The following is a 21664-nucleotide window of genomic DNA, read 5'->3' on the forward strand; positions in this document are numbered from 1 at the left end:
ACTAAGCCATATTTTCATTGTCTTATTTTCTGTTTCATAAATACATTTGCTCCTGTCCTTTCCACAGCTACCATGGAAACAAGCAAAAATGCTTCAGTTTAAATATTTTTAAATAGATTTTCTTCCCTCCCCCCCCCCCACCCCCCCCCAGTTGAAAATGGTACCGGTCTTCAAAATTATATAGGAAATGAAGGGAAATCTCTTTGAGCAGTGGACTAAAGGTGGCTTTATATCCCCTTGGTTTGATAAAAATATATTAAAATCACCTTGCCTCATTTAAACCTGGGGAGTGATGCTAAAAACAAGGCAAGTGTTACCTTCTTTTTTGCAAAAATGTCTGGTGTGAAGTGGTAAAGATCCTATGAAAATGATAAGACTGGCATATAAATAAAACACAGGTGAAATCATAAATCATTTCGATACTTGGGAAGTAAAAGCCTTATTACCTCTCCCCCAATTGTAGGTACTTATGCAAGAATAATACATTTTATTGTTGAATTTGGAGCATTTTGGTTTCTGAGTTGAGCCCTATAAAATGAATAATCTCCAGCAAATGTACCCTAAGTCTCACTGTTATTTATATGCAGAGAATGGTGGCTTATTTACCCAAACATTAGAGTGATCCAAAATGTTCAGCTAAGCAGGAACACAAAATATGATATTATATTATGTAAATGGGTTTGTGATACGCTCTGCTGGATAATAACTTCCAGATGTCTCTGTAGCCAGAGGCTGACGGATATCAAAGGCAGGTTGGCTGGGAGGGGAGACGTGCCAGCTGGCGAGACTGGCTACTGCTAAGTGTAGCGGAAGGTGAAAGCTGGTATTTCTTCACACTCACTGCTTTTATTTGTGGGCTACTGAAAAGTCAGTGGCTCACAGCCTTCTTTTCACAAGCAGGATAGGGCTTAAGGGGCTATAGGCATCCCACACGTCCTGTTCTTTCAGTGAAATATTTTTGACCTCTTTTGTAAGCAGAGATTTAGTCTGAGTGTCCCAAAAATGGGAGGCTGACAGGCCACAGAGCTGTAGACCTGCTAGATGGCTGTCCTGACTTACCCTTCATTGCCAGCACTAAATGCAGATGAGAATCCCTGAGATCTCTGTGCCATGGCATAAACGGTGTTAGTTGGAGCACCAATCATTTGCGTTTCCTAAATGTGTTTGGTTTTAAAGTCTGGCAGTCCCTGGGAGTTAAGCTATATGTCCTCTTCTGAATGCAGATTGTATTCAGCATCATTAAATGCAATTTTAGACTGAGAAGTGACTGGAAATTACTCTCATAAGAGGCCATTGGAGTTACCAGCATTGACTTCAAGAAGCCTTACACCTTCTGTAGAGCAGCCTTTGAGAAAAAAGGTCTTTGCACAATCCTTGCAGATGAGGCTGCATCTCCTTCATGCTCCCCTTGCTTTCTGAGAGGCTGCCCTGTCATCTCAGTGAAAGGTTGATGGTTGACTTTTAATTGATTTTAACTGATAGGTCAAAAAAACATTCAAATGGTCAGTAACTCTGTGAAGAACTTTCTCCTTACCTTGAGCAATAAGATCTCCCCTGAGTCTCCTCTTCTCCAGGCTAAGCAGCCCCAGCTCCCTCAGCCTCTCCTCATAGGGCTTGTGCTCGAGACCTCTCACCAGCCTCATTGCCCTTCTCTGGACACATTCAAGTGTCTCAATATCCTTCTTAAATTGAGGAGCCCAGAACTGGACACAGTACTCAAGGTGTGGCCTAACCAGTTCTGAGTACAGGGCAGAATGACTTCCCTGCTCCTGCTGGCCACACTGTTCCTGATGCAGGCCAGGATGCCATTGGCTTTCTTGGCCACCTGGGCACACTGCTAGCTCATGTTCAGCCAGCTGTCAACCACTACACCCAGATCCCTTTCTGCCTGGCTGCTCTCCAGCCACTCCGACCCCAGCCTGTAGCACTGCATGGGGTTATTGTGACCAAAGTGCAGCACCCATCACTTGGACTTGTTAAATGCCATCTAGTTGTACTCTGTCCATCTGTCCAGCCTGTCAAGGTCCCTCTGGAGAGCCCTCCTACCCTCTAACAGACCAACACCTGCTCCCAACTTGGTGTTATCTGCAAATTTATAGATGATGGACTCAATCCCCTCATCCAGATCATCAGTAAAGATATTGAATGGGACTGGGCCCAACACTGATCCCTGGGGGACACCACTAGTGACTGGCCTCCAACTGGATGCCCTAAAGTAATAGGGAGGCATAATTATGGAATTAGATGTCTGTTTATCCTAATTTATTTGTCTGAATATCACCAAAGCCCATGTTTGGTGTTTGATATTGTTTTACCAAATGATAAATGTCACCATGTAATTTTGAGAATGGAGACTGGAATTTTCCTCTGAGCACATGTTTCATGGACTAGCTTCTCTTCTGCTGCCTGTCATCTTTCCACCATATGTAAGAGGGTGGTGGCACCTCATAGAAGCTACAGGAGGGAAACCATCCTAAAGCAGTAGCACTAGAGGTGCCTAATTTGATTGTGAGAAGGACTATGGACAGATTGCGCTCTGATGACACTACAAAAGGTAGAGGAGTATTTTATCTTTTGAATATGACTGCCTGAAAGTCTGAAGAGCATATGGCCAGTAAGGCCATGAGAGAAGGAGCAGTTATTATCTCAGCAAAAACTGTTATTCAGCAAAAACAGAACTGGAAGCCCTATTTTATAATTACTTTATTGTGGCGCCACATTCTGCTTTTGGGTTGAACTTTAGACCCTTGCAAACTCAAAAGTACAGGAGAGTTTCCTGGGGCTCGCGGTTAGTCGTTGCTGTCATTCCAGCGACGTTCTTGGATGTTTCAGTCAGGGATCTGAATAGTTCTGGCATTTATACTCACCAGACTTTGTTACTGCATTTGTCTCACAGCTTTTAAACCACAGAAAACATGTACAACGTATTTAAACAACACTAGAGAAATTAAGGTCATGAGAACTGCGTCGTCAACAAATGAAGATAAAAAAGAGCTGTTGTTTATAAAAGAGAAAAAACATTGTTGTTGCAAGACACTTTTGAAATCCTACATACCAAATTCAGAGTCATGTTGATGGTTTATTCTAATGTAGGAAAACATCATCAAGAGTGACAAGCAAGCTAGTCACTGTCTAGTCACCTGCCAGCAAATATTTCAGAAAGACTAAAAAGGCTGGAGCTGCCTTGCTGAGCTGACACTAATTATTTCAGTATACACGGAGCTTTGGGATTTGTGTTAATTCTCAAGTCTGTCTTTAGTTCAGACTCATTCCACTGTGTAAACTCAGCAGAGCACAAATTATTTGACCATCCTTTCATAATCTGTCCCAATGCTCACTTGCCAATTATACAAACTGATCCAAATACCTGCTCTCAAAGGATCCCCATTTGGAAATCACAACCAATTAAAAAAAAAACACACAAAATAGAGGGCTATCCACTTTTCTGTAGCTCATGTCTGGTAGTCCTATGTCATGTTTACATCTATTTCTGGGTATCTTCTTTAGATTAAATTGCTTTCACTCTTAATTTTTATTACATCTCATAGGAAGGATGAGCTCAACAGTACCCGCCCATATCCTGAATATCCCAAGCAAGCTTCCCAGTGTCACATCAGGATGCTGTTTCTTTGTTCATTACACATTTAAGCAAGTATTTTTAGAACAACACCTAAATATTGAACAGTGCTGTGGTGATCTTGCAGCAGCTTAGTGATGATCCTTGTTGAAGGTGCGTAAAGCAGCGTTCAGGCAAACACAAAACAGCAGTCACCTTGGTGGCACGCGTTAGCAGGAGGGAGGTTTTGAGAAACGTGACACACTGTGTGACTGGAAAAAAAAGACCACATTTGTCTGTTCTGTGAAAATTCAGCTCTGAAACTGGCTCATTTTTAAGGTTTGCAGTAAAAATAGCTACATTTTTGCAGAAATGCTTTCAACTGTTGCAGCCAGTGAATGTCTGCCCTCCACAGGTAACACAGATCAGAACCATGACCAAGCTGTGAAAACTGTCTGCTTGCTGCTGGGCCCAACTTTCAACACCCAGAAGGTCCACACAGCTTTGGAGCCAGCAGTCAGTTCCATATACTGCTTAGTTTTCATATGCTATATAATCTTCAGGTGATTGTCTGATTCATTGCACTTCCAGATCAAGAACTGAAATGTGCTGATAGATGGATTTACATCAAACTAGAAACCCTGAAGCAGTGATTCCCATTGAAACCAGTGCCTACAGACAACTGCTTGCAAATGCTTTGAGGATGTTTGAGTTTGTGTGTTTGGAGGAAGACAAAAAGTGAGCATGGCTTCAAATTGCAGGAGTATCAGAAAATACTTGGATTTTTTTTTTTTCCTGTGCTGTTCTTGGGTTTGGGGCATTGTTTTTTTCTTAATGAGTTGTTTTTTGAGAAAAATAGCTGAAAACTGTAAAATTCAGAGAACAGCTTTCCCACTGGATCTTACATCAGGTGAAGTCTTTCTGATTTATGAAACTTTAAAATGTTTTTGGTGGAAGTGCAAGTTACTGTATGTAAAAGGAAAAAAAAAGCTTGTCTTTACTAGCTATCTTTTCTGCAGACTTCCCAGAAGTAATGCCTAGCATCCTAGAAGGCCACAAAGTATTAAGTATCTGGGGAGGGACTTCCTAGGATAGCAGGTAGTGATAGGACTAGGGGGAATGGAATGAGGCTGGAGGTGGGGAGATTCAGACTGGACGTGAGGAAGAAGTTCTTCACTGTGAGAGTGGTGAAGCCCTGGAATGGGTTGTCCAGAGAGGTGGTTGAGGCCCCATCCCTGGAGGTGTTTAAGAGCAGGCTGGATGAGGCTCTGGCGAGCCTGATCTAGTGTGAGGTGGCCCTGCCCATGGCAGGGGGGTTGGAACTAGATGATCTTTGTGCTCCCTTCCAACCCTGACTGATTCTATGATTCTATGATCTAAATTTCATTGATTCATCATTCTGTAAGGCAGAACATTTATAATAATCAAGTAGATTCATTAAGTCTTAACCATGGGCCCACCATTGCATGCCACAGCATTTTAATGTATCCAACACCAAAGTAGGATACAAGCAGAATCCATATTAAAAAAAAAAAGAGAGGAGAGGGAGAGGAGAGGGAGAGGAGAGGGAGAGGAGAGGAGAGGGAGAGGAGAGGGAGAGGAGAGGGAGAGGAGAGGAGAGGAGAGGAGAGGAGAGGAGAGGAGAGGAGAGGAGAGGAGAGGAGAGGAGAGGAGAGGAGAGGGAGAGGAGAGGGAGAGGAGAGGAGAGGGAGAGGAGAGGGAGAGGAGAGGAGAGGGAGAGGAGAGGGAGAGGAGAGGGAGAGGAGAGGGAGAGGAGAGGAGAGGAGAGGAGAGGAGAGGAGAGGAGAGGAGAGGAGAGGAGAGGAGAGGAGAGGAGAGGAGAGGAGAGGAGAGGAGAGGAGAGGAGAGGAGAGGAGAGGAATCACAAAGAAGGACTCAAAGGTGCCTCAAAAAATGAAAATAATGTTTACTGCCTGAGATGTGTTATACTTCCCAGGCTGTGTGGGGAGATGTGTATGTGGGACTTGTGTTCAAAACCCAGCTCATATAAAGAAATTTGCAGAAAGCTCTTTACTCCAATGTGCTGCTAAATCTTCCTGCAGTTGGTGTAATGAAGGCGATATATTATAGGAGACATCTTGATTTGAGAGTGACAGCTCCATATATTTGTGAAAATGAAGTGGCAGCAGAGTTGCCAGTAAAGCATATTGTGTCTTTGTGATGCAGAAATATATCATGCTAATAACAATGATTTTCACAGTTACACGTGGCCGTTTGCACGCAGGGAAGCGCCGCTGTTGGGAGAAGTCCTGAGAAGCGAGGAAGGAACTAACTGGTTTTGCTTTCTTGTTTCCAAACCAGCCAAAAGGAAGGAAGCTGGTGGCTGGAGAACCGGGACTGCAGCAAAGCGACACTCTGCTCCCATGGCGCCAGCACCAGAGTGCCAACGGCCTGCGGCGACAAAAGCGAGACTGGGTCATCCCCCCCATCAATGTGCCAGAGAACTCCAGAGGGCCCTTTCCGCAGCAGCTGGTTCGGGTAAGTACAAAAAGAAACTGAAACAATAGTAATAACAACAACAATGGTAATCTTGTAGTGAGTCTAGTGAAGTAGTAGGTGTGGTCCTAGCTCGTAGCATCTGCTCTACTCTGATGAGACATCACATCCAGCACTGGATCCAGCTCTGGAGTCCTCAGCACAAGGGCATGAACCCATTAGTGCAGGACCAGAGGAGGCTACAAACACGATCCAAAAGCTGGAACGCCTCTGCTGTGAAGAAAGGCTGGGATTTGAGATTGTTCAGCCTGGAGAAGAGAAGTCTTCAGGAAAACCTTCTTGTGGTCTTTCAGTACTGACAGGCACCAATAAGAAAAATGGGGACAGATTTTAGCAGGGACAGGTGATGGTTTTAAACTTGAAGAGGGGAGATTTAGACTAGGTACAAGAAAAAGGGTTTTTTTTATGAAGGTGATGGAATACTGGCCCAGATTGCCCAGAGAGATGGCAGATGCCCCAATCCCTGGAAACATTCCAGGTCAGGGTGTCTGGGGCTCTGAGCAACCTGCTGTAGTGGAAGATGTCCCTGCTCACTGCGGTGCAGTTGGAATAGATGTGTTTTAAAGGTCCCTTCCAAACCAGACCAGTCAATGATTCTGAGTCTGGCTCAAAGCACATGCTCTCTGCTCTCCCTCTCTTGTGCAAGGAAAGTTGCCTTTTACATGCTGCTGAAGCACGTCTTTTCCAAAGCAACTTGCCCCAGTTTTCCTCCCCCAGCTGAACAACAGCCTAATCGCCTCCTTCCAGCCAGTCCCTCGAGAGACACTGGCACTGCTGCCAAGATGGCACTTTGCCCACACTCTCATCCAGAAAGCAGCTGCAGGTGTAAAGCTGGGCTTGGTGACACCCAGCAATGAGGGGGTGCTGCATCCCTCCCTTCGCAGCGTCCAAGTACAGATGCATGGTGAGGCCCGAGGAGGTTGGCTGCCTGCCGCCACTGCAGATGGATCCCTCATCCTCTCTCTGTTGCTAGTTTCTTTCTTTACAAGGATGATCTCTGAGATCTAGTTTGCCCATATGGTTTCTGTAACGATTATTGGTTGACAGGAAAAGAAAAAGAAGGGAAAAGGGGCCTTTGACAGACATATTTGGTGGATATATTACTGCTGTTGATAAGTGTTAGCAAAATACAAATACATGTTGCCATTCCTCTTGCTGGTGCTGGTTTCAATTTTTGGAGCAGTAGAAAGATTAGCTGAAAAAAAAAAAAAAAATTAAAAAAAAAATTCCTGGCAGGCTTTTTCAGCTTTTCCCTTGGAAGAAAATGGCAACAATTACAACATTTGAGAACTTAGTTTTAGCAACAGCGGTGTGTCGTTGGCATCCCTTCTCAGGAATTTCACCTAGTCCACTTGAAACAGAGCCTGGACTGAAATGAGTTGTCATCATTAGCAGTTTCACGCTGATTAGCTGATACTCTTCTGCACAGCCCATGTCTGGTAGGAGGAAACAAGCTTGCTAGGTCGTTTACAAGCTGAGGTGAACTTTGCAGTAACTCATGTGATGTCTGAAGCTGTATGCTTCAAATTCACCAAGTATTGGGTAATTGTTGATGCCATGTCTTTGTGCAGTTAGGGAACTACAGCAAGGAATTAAAGAGTAGCAGGTGACAAATGTTTTTATGTCTGCCCTGAAAAAACAAGAAGGGAAGCCAGGGAGTCTTTGTGTGCCCAGCAGTGCTGGGTATAGAGCAATGCATTGATCTGTTGTTCTACTAAGTTTAAGAAATATCTGAAGAGGAGCATAATCTGATGTGTCAAAAATATCTTTCTAAATCAGATTAATGATTTATATTAATTCCTAAATTCCTGTGGAAAATAAGCAGAGTACTTTCAGAGTCCTGTCCCACTCCCTGCTGATTTCTTTTGAGCTTTGACTAGACAGCAAGAGGACAACCTGGCACCAGCTTACCATGGCAAATTTGTTGATTTATAAGGACTGAAATCTCTGTGGCACTTTTTCCCCCTACAGTCTGGAGATGAAACAGGAGGACTCCAGAATGCAAAACTCCAGTATTAATGAAAGTGACAAATAATAAATTTTATATAGGTACAGAAGAATTGATATTCATCACTTAAACTACCAGTAACCTTGATAAGATAACCCAGCTGATGGAAACACAGAACTCCCAGATTTTCAGCGATACATTTTATTGCCGTTTTTAAATAGAGATGCTAGAGGAAACATTGAAATAAATAACAGAGTGGGAGAGAAAGAATTATCTCACAAAGGGCTGCTTTCCTTTTCCCCTTTTCTCTCACAGTGACAGGGCAGATTGTACAAAGAGTGCAGCTTGGTTAAGCATGAGACCCTGATCTTTCAGGCTTGAGTTGAGTTTCTGGTCATCTCCAACATCTGGACCATTTGCTGGCCCCTGAATGTGAAGCTTGGGTGATTCCTAGCAGGAGTTACAGCTTCCTCTGTTAGACTTTGCTCTTTAATTATCCCAAATAGAACAAATCAATGTCTTCAAAGACCAGCACTATCTGATTATTTCCATCCACATAATCTTCAGATTGCCCTGGAGCATTCTGCTGTCTCCTAGATCTAGGTAACAGTTTTGATCTGATTTCCTATGCTTTTGCTCACTGGGCGCTGAATATTTTTGTGTCCATCTGCTCACAAACTGGAGCTAGAAGTGCACATGTGAAGCTACAGCTCAGATCCTATTTGTACAGAAGGAAGTCTGTCGGTTTTCTCTGCTGCTATATATAATATGTTCAAACCTAATCCTAGCTCCTGGATGCAGAACTTTTTTTTGGTCCCAAGAGCCCTGCTTGAGCTTACATTTGATAGGTATAGCTAATGGAAACCAGTCCCCCCATTATGCTATCTTTGGTTCTGGTTACCTCCAAGGAGAGGAAGGAATGGCATGAAAAATCTGAATATTAAAAAACCAAAAAGCCCTACCAGAAGTACATTTTCTTACTACCACTTGCTGTTTGCGTTTTTAGAAGTCAGACTAATTTGAAATGCATAGGCAAATCTTTTGGGTTCCCTCCTACTCCTGCTTCCTATTGTGAAGGTAAAAATTCCATTTTATGGAAGTTGATTAGTTACTTGTCAGTATTTTTAGCAAGGCTGTGGCTGAATGAAGTTTAAATCATAGCAAAGGTGAATTCAGCTTGATGGGGAGCCACATACTTCAGAATGCAGCCCTCTCTGGTTCAGCTGGGATCAACTCTAATTCTCTGCTCATTAAACCATTTCATTCTGATAAAATATATTAAATGGAAAAGTTTTTAGGGAAATAAAAAAAAAAAAAGAGAGAGAAAGAAGGAAAAAAAAAAAGAAGCAGAGAAAAGGAAGACGTCACAACATTATCCCTGCCAAAACAACCCTCCGTTAATTACAGGGCTTTTTGCTTTCAAAGGAACATCCGTGTCTGTTCATATGCATCAACCACACCAACTAGGCAATGTACTGCAGAAAAATAATGTGTAAAAAGGAAAAAAAACAATAATAATAGGAACTTCTGATTAGTGTTGGCTGCTGAAAAGATTTAGCTATTCTTCAGAGAGTTGAAATAAGCATCTGATTTGTTTAAGCTACACACCATTTTTATTGCAAATTTTGGCTTTGTCTTTGAGCTGAGAAAACAGATATCAAATGTCGTTGATATACACTTACTTATTTTGCAAACATTCGTGAAAGTCTTTGGTTTAATTTCCCTGTGCTTCACTTCCACCTCTGTATTAGGAGTCTGTTACGTGCTGTGAAATATTTTACTGTAGTGGGGATAATTTCATTACTAATTGTCAGGTACTCTCATTATTATAACTACGAGGTCCATAAAAATGCCTATTAAAAATACAGAAACAACATGAAATCCCCCTCCTTCTCCAAGCAAATGACTCATGCAGGCACACTGATCAACTAAGATAATATATTAAATAGTTGTGCCCTTGCTGAGTGCCATCTATTTTCTCACTGACTCATCCTTTTTAGCTACATGTGTAGCTAATTCTTAATTATCTATTATCTAATTATCTATTATCTAATCTTGTATTTCATCCTCTTTTGAACTCCAGAATTATCTCAGTTTTCGACCCACAGAAGCTAGAATTCTCTAGCTTTTCCTAACAGGAATCTTGAGTCAGTTTTCAAGGCTGAAGTCTTGGCCCATCTCACTGGGCTGCATGAAAATTACTCATTTAAAAGACTGACAGTCACATGCAGGACCAGCCTTTGGTCATGCCATGTTTAAATAAAGGTCTTCTCTGTCACCTACTGCATTTTTATTTACCTTTGTCAGTGCTTCAACCTTCCAACTTTATCTTCAAGATCTTTCTAGAGCTCTTAGGAGCTGCCTCTCTCTGACTTGATCTGCATAGAGCCTAATTTTTCCAGCTTGCTTTCATTAAACTTGGAACTGAAAAAAATGCAATGTTTGCCCATGAGATCTCTTACAGTAAACAACTTGTTCAATCTCATTACATGGCCATGAAAATCCATTGAAGATGACCAAGACAGAACCTTGGTGCTCTTACAAACTGCCTTGATTGCGTGCTACAGGCACAGCATGCTCTCTCCTATCTGAGCACTGGTAATCTCAGACACAAGGATACTAGAAATAATCTATTGTGTATAACAGGGAATAAGAGGGAAGGATGCATTTTATGTAAATTTAATCAGAAAGTCCTGAAGTGGTTTGGAAAGTTGGCAGAATATAATATACCTGAAGACTCTTGCGTTGCTCCTTAGCAGAGGTGTTGTTGATTGGTTGAGTTTTGTGCAGCATGGTGCATGTTAATGGAGCAGAGAGCTCTTCTTAATGCACTACAAAACCCCATGGTGGACTCATGGGTGGGTTTAGCACATGTTAAGCTATACAATGTAATTAGATACTTAATATGAAAAAAAATTGATAGCACTCACAGGAGCTCCACAGCCTGCTTGTGTGCCGTAGCTCATCCTGGTGCAGGAAATAGGTCTAGTCAGACAGTCCTCCAAAAGTCTAAAATCCCATTGTTGAAAATACACATGAGAGAGGCTGAGATGCAAAATCCCCACTGGCTTGGACCATCAGCCTTCAATATTGCCATTTCCTTTGCTCATCATGGCCATTTCAGCATGCACCTTTGGGCTGTGTTAAATAGTTTTATTGTAGGAAATCCCTCATGCCTCCTCTATCAACCACGTTGCTTACTGCTGTGAAATTGGCAGTTCAGAATCCATTAACTCCCAGCTGCAAGACAGATGGCATCTGTCTGTAGTGAGAGAAGGTTTGTTGAGAAAAGGCCTTGCAAATGCTTCCCAAAGGACATCAGACCTTACTTTTCCTGAGAGAGATGCAGACAGCCTTGATTACAAATAGTCCTAGATCTTCCTTGTTCTTCATGGGAGCAGGTGTTTCTTTTGCCTTACCAACCACAAAAAAATTGCTAGTTCTGGCTCTCAGCACCTCTTGTCTGTGGTACCCCTGTGAGCATCACCAGCTGAAATTCAGAAATTAGGTGATTTGGTCTTTATTGTGGCAGTCAGACAGAGATAAGAAGGAGCAGTCCCAGAGGGTGGAGAGGAAATTGGACATTGTTCACTTTGTGTTGCTCTTCAGAGGCAGAGTCTTTCTCTGAAAGCTGGTTAAAGGATGGAGATTGCAACAGCTCTTGGCTCTTGACTGTAATTTCACACCACAAACCACTCTGACACCAAAGAGAGAAAGATTAGCAGGAAAATGATTCATTAAGCCTTTGTGTTGTCATGGTCTTGGCTCTGGTATTGGCCTATCCTCTCTGTGCGTTACCAAACCAGGACTTGGCATGCTTGGAATGACTGGAGAAAGGGAAATGCAACACATTGTTACCTTCCCACCACATCCATCTGAAATTTCTTACAAATGTGCATTTTAAACCAGGCTCCTGAGCTATATATTCTTCAAACTACGCTTCTTTGTGTTTTCCCTGGTGTACGAAGACATCATTTTAACCTCCAGCATTTCCCAGAAAGAGAAGGCCAGATCCTGATGTAAATTCACATGTCTCTGCCAAAGCTGGTGGGGCTACGCCAGTGTATACCATGTGGGAATCTAGGTCGAGGCGAGCAGATGCCCAGCGCGTTGTGGGCTTCGCATGCTCACGCACACAGAGCACTATGGATTGAAAAGTGCAGCTACAGCATAAATGTGCCATTTGAAATTCTCTTACAACAGCATTCAAGCCTATACTGTAATTATACATATTGTATTTCCTTGTATTCAGACCCATAGGGATTTTATATTGTCCTTGCTAAAGCCAGAGGGACTGAAGGAAAGCAGTCATTTAATGATTCAGCTGTCTTGGGCTCTATGATTTAATCAATCATATGAAAGAAATTTTTAGATTCTTTGTGTTTAGAGTTCTCTTGTCTGAGCAGAAAATGTTCCCTTTTTGAATTGCTTTAATAGCTGTATTTATGCAGCTGAAAGTTCCTTAAGAAATGAAAGTAAAATCAAATTGCTGAGAATGCCTAGATAATTTATCGGAGAATATTCAATTAGAATATATTAATATTTTAGATTTCCATCATTAATTTAATATTCAGAGATTTAATTTTGTCGTTGAATTGCTGTAGTGCCATGCGTGGGTAGATTGTTAGGCTGAGTGCTTAAAACACCTGCCACAAATGGGTGAATCTCACTTTGATTCCCAAGAGCACAAATGCCTTTCTACTGACATAAGTCTTGCAGCAAAAGCTCCGACACTAAATCTTGCCTGTGCTCTGCATTTTTCCATAATTGCAGAATGGAATAATACAATCTTCTAGCAGAAATAAATGCAAGAGCCCCTATTTATTTATGCATTCAAATCCAGACTGAAGGGGAATTTGGCGCTTTGTGGTTCTGAGTTTGTTGCTGGTTTACTGAAGGATTTCATTTTACCAGGCCTTGTTAGCAACTCAAGGAGAACCGTCACGAGTGAGGTTGGGATTTTAAGGTGATTGACACGTTACAGACAAACATCAAGGACTCCCGTTGCCCGATTCAGCTGAAACTGCTGCCCTTGATAGTCTGCCATTTTCCAGGATGCTTGGGGAATAGTAACATGAGTGGAAAAAAAGACCCACTATAAATAATAAAACCCCACTAAATCATTAAATGGCATATGATTTGGAAGTGATAAATTCCTATCAGATATGGTCCCAGTTGCATGAAAGAAATGGAACCAATCTTTAATATCCCACACAACATATAAATGAGATTCTCAGAAGCCATTGGCAGCAGTGTGATTGCTCCCACTCTGGTTGGGAGGTATCGGTGTGACATTTCAAAGTCTGATAATTCATTGACAACATTTCTCTTTTTTTGTTTTTCAAGTTTAAGAAGAATCTTGGGATGTTACTTTTTGGGGGTTTGGTTGCTGGTTTGGTTTTTTTTTATAGTATGGGTTTAAGTAAGGTCAGAGAAAGTTCTTCACTGAGAGAGTTGTTAGCCATTGGAATGGGCTGCCCAGGGAGGTGGTTGAGTCACCCTCCCTGGAGGTGTCCAAGAGGGGATTGGATGTGGCACTTGCTGCCATGGTTTAGTCAGGAGGTCTGTGGTGAGGGGTTGGACTTAGTGATCTTTGAGGTCTCTTCCAGCCTTCTGTGACTCTGATTCTGTGATTGTGACTCTGATTCTGTGATTGTGATTCAAGCAGCAGTGTTTGTCCTTGGCGCTTGGTGTCTTAAAGCTTGCATCTGTGTACAAGTATCATTACCTGCTGTTGGTACAATTCCTGATCAGATTTGTGCTGATACATTTCTAGAAAGGAAAGCCAACAGGCAGCTACCAATTGTGCAAGAATGAGAGGCAGAGACATGATGAAAAATGAAAGACAGCAAAAATCTGGGGTGCAGTAAGTCCAACTGAGAGTGTGCTGGGATAACAGACCCTTTCTCTCACCTCATGTATGATGTCTTTAACTGGTTTGCAGTTGCTCAGTATCTCCTTGAGGCAGTGGGGTGGGATATTGTAGCAGATATTTGTGATCCTACCACCAACTGCTACTTGGTAAAAATTATAAGCTACATCCATACAGCCCTTGCTGAGATATTTTTCTCTACAGGATCTGATCTTTTCAACTTGTTTGCATGTTACAAATAAGAAACCAAGGCAGAAAAGATGAGTGGCTTTGTTCAGGATTGTAGAGCTGTTGCCATGGCCATGAGCAGCACTCCAGATATCGGCATCTGGGTCTGTCCTTGGGTTATTTGAAGAATCTCATAATGGACTTGGGTTTGATTGAGTATTCAGAAATCTTTTGTTGATGGTTGTATTCAGTCACTTCATTTTGTTTCTGAATTCAGCTGCTACATCTGTGCGTCAGGCCTGCTAATGTACAGGCTTGTTTCTACAATGACTCGAAGGTGCTCATCCACCGTGATTCACGCACTAAGCAGCAGCAGCTCTCTTTCTCTGCTGGGTCTCAGGTGATTCCTCCACCACCCAGCCCTTACCCTTTAGCTCCAAGTTCACCTCAGGAGGAAGAAAAGCAGGAATCACAGAAGGATAAGTACCCCTCGCCTTGAACTGTCTTACCAGGCATGCTACAAAATAGTTCATCAATCACTCCAAAGAGTATTTAGCTGTAATACTCCATTGCACATATTGCAACATATCATTACATCCCCATCCTCTCCAGAAAGTGAGATAACTGTAATAGCCACTCAGTATGGCTGTCGTTATGTGTAAAGGCAACGACAGGAAGGCATAGGCAGAGCTAATGTACACAGCTCATGAAAGCTATTGAAAATCTGTAAGGAGAGAGTGTACACAAAAACAGTGGGTTAATTTGCTTAGGAAAAGCTTTTGGTTTTGTTCATGCCTTTTCCAAAGAAAAATAGTAATAGTGAAAAAAAGCTGAGACACGAACACAGACAAAGAACTTGCAATCTGCCTCTTTGCTGCAGTGGTTCATTATTTAACACTCATCACCCACATTAGTAATAGGTTACTGTGGGACTTGGCTTCCTTGCTATGTTGAAATGGAGTCCCGAAGACATGGTGGAGCTGTGTGGGTGTGAGTTTGGATTTGCAGAATGATGGTGCAGATATAACCTTGACAGCTAGACTGTTGCTGAAACTCACTGTATCAGGCTGGAATGAGATAGGAAGCAAAAAACCCATCCACGCTTTTTCTTTTCCTACTATTGCATATGTTCTGGCTGAGGAATTAAATTCAGCACCCTGGAATTTCAGATGTCAGCTCTTAAGATTTTAGAGAATTTACTCCTGGGCTAATTTTAAGCTTTCACTGCTGCAATTAATTGTTTTGTTTATAACTGCCAAGATTTCCAGTGATAAAGGTGTCACCATCTAAATCCTTTCTCAGCTGTCTCTAATGCAGACTGCTGAGAGGTGTAAGCCATGGTTAGATGATGGGGCAGCAAAGAGTGGATGTGCAGCACTTCACCACAGTTTCATTAAAGGCCCCATTTCACTGCAATATGTTCTCTCCCATAGTTCTTACCCTATTTTTAATAATTACCATATTTTTTTAATAACACTCATATTTGTTGCTAATTTCCTTAATTTAAAGGACATTTTTCTCCTATCTGAACCGTTAGACAACTTAAAAACAAACAAACAAAACCTTGGATTATATTAAGGGAAACATTTTGCCCAAGGCAGTTTGGGTATCTGCAGATGGTACTGAACATTTTGGCCCTTGTTCAGCAGTGATTTTAAGTACGTGCCTAAACTTGAGCCTTTAAGTAGCTCCAGTGGCTCTTCTGAGTCTAATCAGATGGGAAAATAAGGACACAGATAGTGCCTCACTGGATTAAGACCAAGCATCCAGCATTATGCAGCACCAACCTCTTTGGCCACGCTTGCAGTTTTTCATTGATTCCAAATTTTATTTACATTCCTTTGGGCACACTGCAAGCATAGAGAGACCACAATTCCAGATGTACACACACATCCAAACCATAGGTCATGCAAGCATACTCCCTTTTTTCCCCTAACAGACACCAAGTCAGAAGCCTGCCCTGAAAAAACAGCCAGTAGAACTTGAGTTCATATTTTTGGCACTATGTAAAGAGAGATTTATTTCTTTTGTCTCTGAGAACCAAGAGCAACTCCTGGAGCCCCTGAAAGTCCCTGCAGTGGTTGGGTGGGGTAAGTTCACCCTTTAAGACAGGAATTGGCTACAGGTGCAGGAGGTTTTGTCATCTTTTCTGTGGAGAAATGAGGTGTGTTTGATTGCAGCTGACCCTGAGTACTCTGGAAGAAGCTTCTGGGAAGATCAGGGGCTATTTATGCTTCATGAGGAAGATGAACTAGGGAAGGACTCCATGTAGAAGCAGCTAGAGGGGAAAACAAGGGAAGCTGCTATGACCAAAGCTCAGATGTTCTGTTTGAGAGTTAGCTAGCAAAAGAATGAAAATGAGGGTTTGTGTGGCTTGTGGTGTCATTTCATATTGATGAAGGGCTGCTGAGCATCCACCAAGCTTTGTATGACCCTGGTGAGGCTCTGCATTGTGAGGAGTCATGCTGCTTATTCTTGGACATTAAGAGGTAAGCAGGGGCATAGCAGCTGGAGGGTGCTACCATGGCAGGAAGATGTTTTAGAAGACTTTTGTGTAATGTGTAGAAGGAGTCTCTGGCCTGCCTCAGGTCTGTGTATGGTTTCTGACTTGTGTACATGTATATATGTGGGATAGAGCTGGAGAAAAAGTCATACAGAGCATTCAGCCTTGTCATAACAAAACACCTAGGCATGCCCTACCCTTGCAAAGGTTTGACTCAGTAATTCCACCTTGGGGATCGGGTTTTGGAGACTAAGACTAAGCCTCTATGACTCAAGTTATAAACCCCTAAAACCAAAAGTTTCTAGTGGGAATATTAAGAGAGCCTTAAATGGCATAGCGCCAGCAGGCATCGCTGGGATGCTGCCTTCCTGACTCCCTTTATTCACTTGTGATCTCCCCTCATTTTAATCAAAACATTACATGACCTGAGGAGGTTTTGCATTTGTGCTTGGGTTTATTCCCCTTTCAGGCTGTTTTGCAGTTGACTTATTTGTTTGATTTGTGCTTCAAGGCTTTGTGAGCTGTAACATTTATTTAAGCAAAGAAGCTAATTTTATTGTTAGAAAAAGTGGGGCAGTTTAAGGAAGTAAAAGGGCTGTGAAAGCTTATTGTCTCTCACCAAAAATTGAAAGGCACACATTGTGTTTTGAGAAGATTTGACCTAGGGCCTGTGGTTTGCCCCTTTAGAGGAACTGGCAACCCATGGTCCTCCAGCAACCCCCTCTGTTAGTGCAGTGCCCTGTTGCTGCAGCCCTACAAAATGGCCAGTTGGTTGGATTTCCAAGTCAATGTGTGAAGTGTGGCAGCTAAAAGGCAGTGTTCCTTACCACACTGGTAGCTCTTCTGAGTTGTTTCTGAAGTAGTATCACTGGAAGGGAGCATAGTAGTAGAAAGAGGGAAAGAAATTGAGTTTAAGGATCTGAACTAAAAAATGCTGCTAGTTAATCCACAGCCCTCTGAAGGGATTTCTGTAAATTGGAAAACAAAACAGAAACGTTTGGGCAGCTTACGTGTGCAGTGGTGTGGTTTGCAGTGAAGTGATGACACAATTTACTTACCAGTAAATGGCATTCAACTGCATCTAACAGAAAGAAATTAGAGGGAAAGAATCAAACATCATCAGAGCATAAATCTTTTACGGAGGATTATAGCAGTTATTTGTTATTTGACAGCGAAGAATTGAGAAGCAAGGTGGCAGTTTTCTTTCAGTGATGGGAAATGTGCCCTCTAATGTCTCCATGGGAAGAAGAAAATGCTGCACCGAAGCATTCACATTCAGCTTGATGGCAAAAACACTGTTGGTTAGCATCTGTTTTTGCAGGGAAACTCCTGTTAAGAGAGGAGTTTAAATATCGAAGGAAGCATTTCCAGCAACTCTCTGGGTTTACCGAGTATTTTTCAGACAGCATTACGTTTATGGCGTAGATTTTTTTTTTTGGTATGCTGAAAGAAAAGGCAATTCAACATTTATGAAACAGCTGCTGTGCCTTTTGAGCACCTAAGGGACAGAATGACACGATGTATATGTATTCCTGAAGTCGTTAAAAGGGGGAAAGAACTTTCTGTTATTCCTTTTGAACTAGAACCCACCCATGGTATCTGCAAGTATTAAAACATTTTCTTATCATTTTTTAATCAGACATGAATACAAAATTTAACATTCAAGTCTAACATGCTATTAGGAAATGGGCTCTTTTTCTTCTCTTTCTGTATCCATCCAGTTGTTAAATGTCCCCCTCCTCTTTTTTTTTTCTTTTCTTCTTTTTTTTAACCTCTTGTTCTTAATGAGACTTCCTCCTTCTCCCCATGACTCTTTATGTAAGCAACCTTAGTTCTTGATTAATCAGTAATTAGGGAAGGAGTCATACTGATTTCAAGTCTCTAGTATCATACTCTCCAGCTGAAATCCAAAACTGAAATCTAAAAGAAAGCTGTAATGTCAATATTATGCTGTGTCTAACCATATGATGACAAAATTACATCAGTTAAACCAGGCACTAACTGTTTATATAGGCATGGATCTGTTCTACTTGATATTGGGTGTAACATAATCACAATTCTCTCCCACAGCTGCTTTCCCCACACATGCCCTGTTATTGGCTGTCTTTGCCATGAGCAACATCAATATTTCACCTTAAATTTTACTGCACCCTCTGTCATCTTATCTGACACATACCATTTTGCTTCATGTTTGCTGAGCAGTTAGGGCCTAATTCAAAGTTTAATGAGCCCTCATTAACCTCTGTGAGCTTTGGATCAATCCCTTGGTAGTCTAATATGGTAATAATGCTAGGGTATTATGGAGTTAAAAGCTACCATACAGTGGTCTGAGGATAAAGTCACTGCAGGCGGGCAGCTTAATGGGGTATTAATTGGATAGAGGGTATTCATAAGTACTGAGCACTGAGTGTGTACATTGTTGAAAGAAGAGAATAAATGCTGAATGGTATGATCTTGAAGTAAGGAAAACTTGAGTTTCCCTTTGCATCAGCCTTTAACTATATATCAGGCATTTGAGGAGTTAATGCATCTTGGGGAGAGTTCTCTGGCCCAGATTCATGGCTGCTGTCACTCAGAACTCATCTTCTCTCTTGTAATTCCATTCTGAAGTTCTGCCTGCGTTGGCTCCATCAAAATTGTTCTTCAGGAAACAAAATATTTGCAAAAAGGTGGTAGCATTGGAAAGGATTCATCAAAGGGAGCTGCTAATTGCACACAACAGCTTATTCATTTCCCTTTTTCCTCTCTGGGATGAGGTGCTTTCAGCACATCATTTAAAGGAACCTAAAATGTTGTGTTGTCTGAATTCTTGATGCTGGTAAGCCTGCTGAAAGCGAGTCATTGTGTCTGGCTCCGTATTTCTGTGGACTGCTTGTAATATCCCCGTGAGGCTGTGCTAATAGAAGACCTACACCAGGGCATGTCAAAGCAGCCCATATTCAATATTTTATTCTATTTTCTCCTTTTTACCCTCTCTGGATTTTAAGACTTTTAATTCTTGGAGATGCTGCCTTTAGTAAGAGCTTTAGATGGGAACTGCAGGGTCCAGGATAAGAGGAAGGCAGCACACAGAAGAGCTGTGCATGGCCCTGGTCTCCAGGCTTCTGCTGCTGCAGCCTTCCTGTCATTTGTTTTTGTTCCTTCTCCCCTCACTCCTCTGAAACCCTGACACATGGCAGGACTCTGCATGCAGCCAGCTGAGCAAACACAGTATGGGCTCAACCTCCCCAGATGAGTTGTCTCAAGGACCAGGGTAGAGCACTGCTGTGCCTTGCCATGGATTTGTGCAGATAAACACGTTCCTGGAGCTCATTGTGTCAGGACAGTGCAGCAATGGAAGCTACATCTCCACCTCGCGTAGTGTGTGGGGAAGGATAAAGCACAGAGCTTTGATCCTTGCTGATTTAGATTCCCTTATGTGCTGATGGGAGTTAGATAGCTGGGTGACTTAGTGAATCCTTCCGCATGCCCAGATGCCTTTAAAGCTTGGACCTATATAGCTTAGGACCATTTTCCATTTCTTCTCCACTGTGGCAGGAGATAGGCCCTTATGATAAACCAAACCAGAAAATAGGGATAGCATTCCTTGGCTTTTGGTGCTGTTTCTGAGCTTTAAATGTAAAAGCCCTTGAAAGAAATACATTAGCAGCACAGGAACATCTGCAGGGCAGGAGCGAACCTTGTTCTGGGGCAGCAGAGCCATTCCAGTGCCCTCACAGTTCCTCCCAGCTACAAAGAATAAGGGAGATTGTGGGCTCAGACACAGATCATGGAGTAATATCAATACATATGGACAGGGATAACACACAAGCTGGTACTCAGACTTGCTTGGGACTTATCACAGAAGTTAGATGATCTCCAGAGGTCACTTCCAACCCACTCTGCTAGAGCAGGTTCATTTAGAGCAGGTTGCATGGATGCCATCAGGGTGGGGTTTTGAAAGAAAACAAGCTCTTGGTAAAGGTGTTGAAAGTGTCCAAACCACCTCATGCAGATCTGCACTGGATCCCATCCTCCCCAGTCAGACTTCAGCAGACGTTGAGCTTTCCCAGCTCTGTGAGAGGGTTGATATAAGCTACTGCTGCCTGTTGGTAGCTGTTACCACATGTGCAGCCATGGAGGGGTTCGATATTTTGGCATCATCTTTTCATCAGGGAAGGAGAACTGATTCCCTTCACTAACTTATCCTAGATATTCTCTTTTTTCTGGTTTTTTTTCCTTTTTTTTTAACAAGCTCTTCCATTCCTTCTGTGAAGCTACAGATGTAGCAACTCCTGTCTTCCCCCTGTGCTGCCAAATGCTTTACCCTTTGGGCTGGTGACGAGTCACTTTTCCTCCATATAGCTGAGAAAAAAAGAACAATCACATATGTAACCATTATAGAAATGTTTTTCTGGAAAATCCCAACTCATGCTAGCTGCAGAAGACATGTCCCAGTTTTATTTTAAAGCAAAAGGTTGTGTAATAGTTGTCTCTGTACTGTCTGTGCCAGCCTACAGTTCTCAGCACCAGTTCTTGCCTTTTCTGATCCCATATGTGAATGAAACTTGAACATATATGCTATGAAAGCCTAGGAAATCCTGCTTGATGTGGCGATGTTCTTTTTATTCTTCAACTGATTAATCTACTGCTAAAATAAAGGTTCCCTTTGAGGAATTCTGAAACACCTTTCTCTCCCCTCCAGAGCGCTACTGTAGCCTACATACCTGCAGTCCTCATGCCTTGACATTCCCAGTGATGCCTTAGGCTTGTCTTTTGTCCCTCTTTTTTGGCACTTACCTGCTTCTGCCTTCACATTTAAATTGTTCTTGTTGTGTGTTCCTGGGAAGATCTCCCCACATATTTGCTTCATCTTGGCTGCTACCCACACTGTTGCTCAACCATTCAAAATCAGGATTTGTTCACAGTCCCTGAAAACTGTGAGGCTGGCTGAAGTCTCATTTGTTTCTAGTTCTTGCACCTTCAATCTCTAATCCTTTGTCACTCTAAACATTTTAAAAAAAAGTGGAATTAAAAATCAGGTAGGCTTGTAGTGATTCCACAAATTGAGAATGTAAATACAGAGCATCTGTCAGGAAACTCTGAGAATTTCCACTATTG

At 42.2% G+C, this 21664-nt stretch overlaps 1 protein-coding gene across 1 annotated transcript in view; it reads left to right on the forward strand.

The window, feature by feature from the left end:
* Positions 1-21664, forward strand: part of CDH4 (cadherin 4) — a 480516-nt gene that overhangs the window by 305084 nt on the left and 153768 nt on the right. The window contains exon 4 of the mRNA XM_068150049.1: positions 5879-6055. Coding sequence (XP_068006150.1) covers positions 5879-6055 — 177 coding nt within the window. The remainder of the gene's footprint in view (positions 1-5878; positions 6056-21664) is intronic.

The sequence above is a fragment of the Melanerpes formicivorus genome, unplaced genomic scaffold (genome assembly GCF_026170545.1).
Source record: "Melanerpes formicivorus ecotype bairdi unplaced genomic scaffold, bMelFor1.0.p_v2 SCAF_19, whole genome shotgun sequence".
Taxonomy (NCBI): domain Eukaryota; kingdom Metazoa; phylum Chordata; class Aves; order Piciformes; family Picidae; genus Melanerpes; species Melanerpes formicivorus.